Consider the following 6873-nt stretch of genomic DNA (forward strand, 5'->3'; position numbering starts at 1 on the left):
GTTGCTATGGCAGACTGGTGTGACTGTTTACACTAAAGGTGTCTGCGTTACCACTGCCTGGTCTGTAAGGCCAATCAGTGCGGCTGTTTTATTCTCTGAACATCAGGCAAGCTTTATTTATTAAAGTACAAATGAACTATTACTACAGTGGATAGTTATGTGAAATATGAGGGGCTAATTTTGTTTTTTTTAGTTCTCTACTGTTGGGGCAGAATCTCACTGAATAGCCTGGCTGGGCTGTAACCCTCTGTACAGTCCTGGCTGGGCTCAGACTCAGATCTGTTTCTACCTCCCGAGTGCTGGGATTAAAGGTGTGCCCTGCCACACCCAGCAGATGGGTTTATTTTAGACACCCTCTCATACTAAGCATTTCTTTTCCTTAAGAGGAAAAAAATGTAAATAATTCGGTCATTGACCCTGATTTGCCACACGTTGTTGTGATAAACATGAAGCATCTGCTCGCTTAGAAACCTGTGCAGTTACTGCTCCCTGTGGCCACACCTATAGTCCCTGCACCTGGAAGGAGCTCAAGGTCACCCTTGGTACTAGCAGCTACCTTGTCTCATCCCTCCCAATGAAACAACAAGAGGTATAAGTTTAAATATTTTTATTCTGAGTTTGCTCTAATAAAGTAACCTGTGTGGGGCCTGGGGATGACGCTCAGTTGGTGGAGTGCTTACCTGTCATGATCAGAGCCCAAGGCTCATACCCTGCACTTCCTAAGCCTGGGTGCTGGTTTATACCCGTGAACTCAATACTCTGGAGGACACAGGAGGGCCAGAAGTTCTAGGTCATGCCTGGTCACATAGCTACGCCAATCTAGGATACATGGCGCCCTGCCTTAAACAAAAAGCAATTAACCTGCTTTATTACATCACTGTGGAATTCTCTGAAAAGCTTACTTTATGCTAATTTAAAACTTGTTTCTAGCCAGGCGGTGGTGGCACACACCTTTAATCCCAGCACTAGGGAGGCAGGCGGATCTCTGTGAGTTCCAGGAGAGCCAGTGCTACCTAGAGAAACCCTGTCTCAAAAGAAAAGAAGCTTGTTTCTAGGACTGTGGCTTCTTAAGAGAGAATACTTATCGTGGAGATTTGAAATATTTTAAAAAGTGGAAAGACATCTCTCACTTTCAGCATATGGCTCCCTCCTCATTGTCTCCTTTGCTTCTCCTAAACCTTTATTTTTTTTAAAGTGATAAGTATTCGAGTAAATAGCAAACAGTATTGCTGATGGTATTTGTTGTTTCTCATCTTTGAATTCTTCCAGTCAAGCGACAATTTTCTTCTTGCCACTTATCGGTGCCAGGCAAATACCACCAGGCTGGAGCTCAAGGTAACATGGTTGGAATTGCTTTTATTTCCATCTTATTCTTATTTTCTGATGCCCAAGAACAATTTTTGACAAGTTTTGGGTTTTATCCATGTGTGTGTACTTGCGTGCGTGCGTGCATGCGTGTGTGCGTGCGTGTGCGTGCGTGTGTGCGTGTGTGTGTGTGTGCATACACGTGAGTTCAGTGCTTACAAAGGCAAGAAGACATTAGCTACCCTGGAGCAGAGTGGGAGGCAGTTGTGAGCACCCTAATGTGGGTGGCTGGGAACTGAACTCGGGACTTTGGAAGAGCAATACACGCTCTTAAGCCATCTCTCCGGCCTTATTACCTTTCTAAATGTTGAGCTTTTTTTCCCTTTGGTGTGTCTTATATGTGATGTCATTTCTCTGTATTGAAATTTCTCTGCGAAATGAATCATTTTGAAGTAGCACTTCCAGAATGACCAGTTGGGTTTTAGTTTGTCCCGGCTGCTGTTTCTGTTGTTAGGACTCATTCTGTAGCTGTCTCTAAAATTACTGCTCTTAGCCGGGCGGTGGTGGCACACGCCTTTAATCCCATGGATCTCTATGAGTTTGAAACCAGCCTGGTCTACAAGATCTAGTTCCAGGACAGGTTCCAAAACGACAGAGAAACCCTGTCTTGAAAAAAAAAATAATAATAATAATAATAAATTAAAAAAAAATAAAATTACTGCTCTTGAAGTTGCCTCCAACAGGGAATTTTTTCTAGCTTTCCTTCAGTCTGTCAGGAAGAAGGGTGGTGGGATGAGATCTGGTCTCACTTTGTAATCCAGGCTGAACTTGAACCTTGTCAATTACTGGGATACAGATATGTGCCACTGTGCCCGGCTTTGCCAGTCTTGCTGTTATGGAAATCCCAGGTGTGAAAATCAGCGCGTAGCATGCTTGTCTTATGTCACCTGCTACCTAAAGTCACTTTGAAGCAAACTCAGTATACTTATATTTCATGTGTAATTATTTCAGCATATTTAAAAGAAGAGTACTAAACCAGGATTTGGTGACTCACGCCTTTACTCCCAGCACTTGGGAGGCAGAGGCACGCAGCTGCCTGAGTTCTGTCCACAGAGGGAGTTCAAGGACAGCCAGGGCTACACAGAGAAACCCTGTCTCAAAAAACCAGAACAAACAAAGAAAAAGATGAGTGCTCTTTAAAAAAAAAAAAAAAGATGTAACTATAATACTATTTTCAAGCAAAATTTGACAATAATTATTAACAAATATGTATAAATTCTGATTCATTTTTACATATTTACCCATTTATGGTCTACACAAAGCAGAATTATTGAAATTGTGGCAGACCCGACAGGAGAGGCTGTGCCTCTCGAGCATTGCTCTGCAGTGAGCCTTGCTCTGCAGTTTAGTACGCCATTCTTGGCTCTGAACTCTCACTAGCTCCAAGCAGCCACATTCAAAATATCCTGGAAGAATTTCCCTGTCTGGGTGCAATCGGTTTATAATATGCTTCTTTACTTACTTCCTAGAACAGATTTGCAACAGTGCCTCTGTATAATCCCTAATTCTGAGAAAATGAAGTATTCTGAGTTAGTTTTAATTATTTCAAAAAATTATTTTTTCTATTTGACGAAAATGCCCAATTTTTAGCCATTTTTCTTGTGACTCTTTAAGAATATTATGCACTCGCCAGGTGGTGGTGGCGCACGCCTTTAATCCCAGCACTCTGGAGGCAGAGGCAGGGGGATCTCTGTGAGTTCGAGGCCAGCCTGGGCTACAAGAGCTAGTTCCAGGACAGGCCCCAAAGCTACAGAGAAACCATGTCTCGAAAAACCAAAAAATAAAAAAAATATTATGCACTCATTTTTTAGATGTGTATGGCATTATTTGGGAATGATTCCTTATCTTGGCATGGCGTGGGAGTGATGAACATGGGACAGATCAACTGAACATATATGATGGTGATTCATTTAGTTAAAGACTGCCAGAATCACTGAAAGTTTTCCTATACTCTTGTGACAGAAGTGTTTGATAGAGGTTTTGTATCCCTCACATAGTCCAGGAGAGATTGGACATAAGCATTTGATAGTAAGTAAACATCTGAAAATTTATTTATGCAGCTGACATCTAGTTTTTCTTTTATCAGATTCGCTCAATTGAAGGCCAGTATGGCACACTGCAGGCGTATGTGACTCCGAGAATTCAACCAAAAACCTGTCAGGTTCGCCAGTACCACATCAAACCACTATCACTGCATCAAAGAACTCACTTTATTGACCACGACAGGTAGGCTGGGAGAGAGTGCCGTTTCTTTAGGAAGTTGGTATCCTCTCCTCCCTCCACCATGTGAGTCTTAGGGATTGGACTCGGGCTGTCAGCTTTGACAGGAAGTATTTCTCCCTGCTGAGCCAGCAGGAGAGCCAGGAATACAGAGAGAGAGAGACCCTGTCTGGAAAACAAACAAACAAAAAGCAGAAAAGCAAACAAAGACTTTTTACAAAATTTAATATTTTCATTTTTCCTATTTAGATGTTTTATTTATTCTTTGAGAATTTCATACAATATATTTTGGCCATATTTTTCCTCTCTCCCAACCAACCCCCTCAAATCTTCCTCCAACCCCCTGTCCACCCAATTTCACATACTCTCTCTCTCTCTTAAACAACAATAAAAAGCCAAATGAGCATGGAGCCTAGTTTGTCTTGACAGATTTCTGCATAGCATGGCGCCTACCCTGATGTGTGGTTGATACACCCAGTGTCTTAGTTCAGGTTTCTATTGTTGTGAAGAGACACCCTGACCATGGCATCTCTTAGAAAGGAAAAACATTTAATTGAGGTGGTGGCTTACATTTTTGAGGTTTAGTCAATTATCATCATTGTGGAGAACATGGTGTTATGCAGGCAGACATGTTGCTGGAGAACTCTAGATCTTGATCCAAAGGCAACAGGAAGTAGTCTGACTCACTGGGTATGACTTGAGCATATATGAGACCACAAAGCCTGGCTCCACAGTGACACACTTCCTTTAACACCTACTCCAACAAAGCCACACCTCCTACTAGTACCACTCCCTTTAGGGGCCACTTTCTTTCGAACCATCACATTCCTCTCCCTGACCCCCCTGAATGCATTCAGTCCAACTTCAAAAGTCCCCATAGTCTATCACAGTCTCAACAATGCTTAGAAGTTCAAAGTTCAGTCTCTTCTGAAATTCATGCAGTCTCTTAACTGTAAGACCCTATAAAAATCAAAATAAAGCACAGTATTTCCAACATATAATGGCCCAGGATATGCATTACCATTCTAAAATGCAGGGACAAGAGCATAGTGAGGAAATACTGGATCAAAACAAGACCAAAAACCAGCTGGACAAACTCCAGACTCTGTATCTCCATGTCTGAGGTCAAACGCTCTTTAGACCTCCAACCCCTTTCAGCTTTGTTGACTGCAACACACTTCTTGTTAGCAGCTTTAGCTTCAGTTAATGAAGCATGATTTAATAAAAACTCAGAGAGAGAAATTGGGGTTCAACGGGAAGATCTGAAAAGCAAAGCAGCCAGCCATTGGCCCTAACCTCGACCTCAGTCTGAAATGCTAACCCTCATCTCAGAAGGAGGTTGTGTCTGAGATCTGCCCCCCTCCTCCCCATTTTATAGTCTTATATTCCTCTCTAGGGCTGGGATTAAAGATGTGCACCTCTGGGATTAAAGGCATGCACCACCCAATTTCTGTGGCCACTAGGGTGGCTAATAAGATTAAAGGTACATGTCATTGTGGTTACCGGAATTGAAGGTCTGTGTTACCATAACCTGGTCTATAAGGCTGACCAGTGGGACTGTTTTACTCAAAGATCTTCAGGCAGGCTTTATTTATTAAAATACAATTGAAATGCCACTACAGAATCCCATGCCTCTGGCATCTCTAACGTCTTGGGGTCTCCAGAGCAATACTGGCTTCTCCTTCACATCTCCCACAGTGTCTTCTCTGGGCTCCATTCCAGAGAAGCTTCTTAATGCTGATAGCTTTTTCGGGACAAGATAACATGGGATTAAACAAAGGAAAAAGGAAAGAGATAAACAGTAATTTAATATTTTGTGACATGTATTTTTCCAGATGCAAATTTTTAAATTTTTAAAAAATAATTTATTAGCATACATTACTTTGACATAATAATGGGTTTATTTTTATTATTACTCAATTCTGTGTCTGCCCTACTTCAAGCCCAGATGTTAAAGTTTACAATATGTTGATTATTTCCTTGAGTTGATTCATATGTGTTTTGTAGTCATGTAATACAAATACTACATAAATTTCCAAACAAGCAAATCTACCTGAATAGCCCCAATTAGCTTATAAAGCCTGTTATGATAAGAAAGAAGCTACTTACTATAAGACACCTAGCAAAAACAAGTATGGGTATAGACAAGCATTCAGACATTTATCTGTAAAATTAAAATGTTCAATTGTTTGATATGTAAGATTAATTTCATAAAACTTCTTTTTAAGGGGGCTGGAGAGATGGCTCAGAGATTAAGAGCACTGCCTACTCTCCCATAGGACCCGGGTTCAATTCTCAACACCCACATGGCAGTTCACAACTGTCTATAACTCCAGTTCAGGGGATCTGACACCGTCATACAGACATGCAGGCAAAGCCCAACGTACATTAAATAAATATTTTTTTTTTTTTTTTGGTTTTTCGAGACAGGGTTTCTCTGTGGCTTTGGAGCCTGTCCTGGAACTAGCTCTGTAGACCAGGCTGGTCTCGAACTCACAGAGATCCGCCTGCCTCTGCCTCCCGAGTGCTGGGATTAAAGGAAAGAAATATTTTTTAAACAGACTTCTCTTAGAAGTATTTATTTAAAGCTGGCAGTGATAGCACACACCAGTAATTCTAGCACTTGGAGACTCAGGCAAGACCAACGTGCATTTGAGGTTAGCCTGGTGCTGGGTTACATAGCCCCTATGCACAAATTTAAAAATTAGTGAAATAAAGTGTTTAGCCGTATTTGAAATTCTGCTTATAAATGTATGCATATAGTGTTTCCATGGCTCCACACACAAGTGCACGCCTCTGCTCCTCACTTGCAGGCCCATGAACACTCTGACTCTAGCAGGCCAGTTCAGCTTCGCTGAGATTCACTCCTGGATGGTGTTCTGCCTGCCTGAAGTTCCTGAAAAGCCTCCAGCAGGAGAATGTGCGACATTTTACTTCCAGAATACCTTTCTGGATACACAACTCGAATGTGTATACAGGTAAATCCGATTTACTCCTTGCTAATAAATGGCAATATAAAACACCAAAGTTTTCGTTTGTTTTAAAACAGGAATCATTTCAAAATAATGTAATTAAAAATTGGTAATGTCCAACAGAAGCTATTAAATAAATAGGATTAAGATGAATATGTAAAGATTAATGTTTCCCAGTAAAATGTCTATAAAATCTGTAGTAAATATTGAATTATAAATATAATTTCCTACAGTTTTTAGATGATTGTTAAACCCATTAAATCTATGATGTCGTTTAAGATGTCTTTATTTTTTGCAATCAATAAGAATGGGGTAT

At 41.0% G+C, this 6873-nt stretch overlaps 1 protein-coding gene across 1 annotated transcript in view; it reads left to right on the plus strand.

Moving 5' to 3' along the window:
* The window catches only part of Bbs7 (Bardet-Biedl syndrome 7), a 36526-nt gene that overhangs the window by 23470 nt on the left and 6183 nt on the right, over nt 1-6873 (plus strand). Inside the window, exons 13-15 of the mRNA XM_005370395.2 lie at nt 1270-1335; nt 3452-3591; nt 6399-6563. Of these exons, the coding sequence (XP_005370452.1) occupies nt 1270-1335; nt 3452-3591; nt 6399-6563 (371 nt within the window). The remainder of the gene's footprint in view (nt 1-1269; nt 1336-3451; nt 3592-6398; nt 6564-6873) is intronic.

This window comes from Microtus ochrogaster, unplaced genomic scaffold, assembly GCF_000317375.1.
Source record: "Microtus ochrogaster isolate Prairie Vole_2 unplaced genomic scaffold, MicOch1.0 UNK78, whole genome shotgun sequence".
Classification (NCBI taxonomy): Eukaryota; Metazoa; Chordata; class Mammalia; order Rodentia; family Cricetidae; genus Microtus; species Microtus ochrogaster.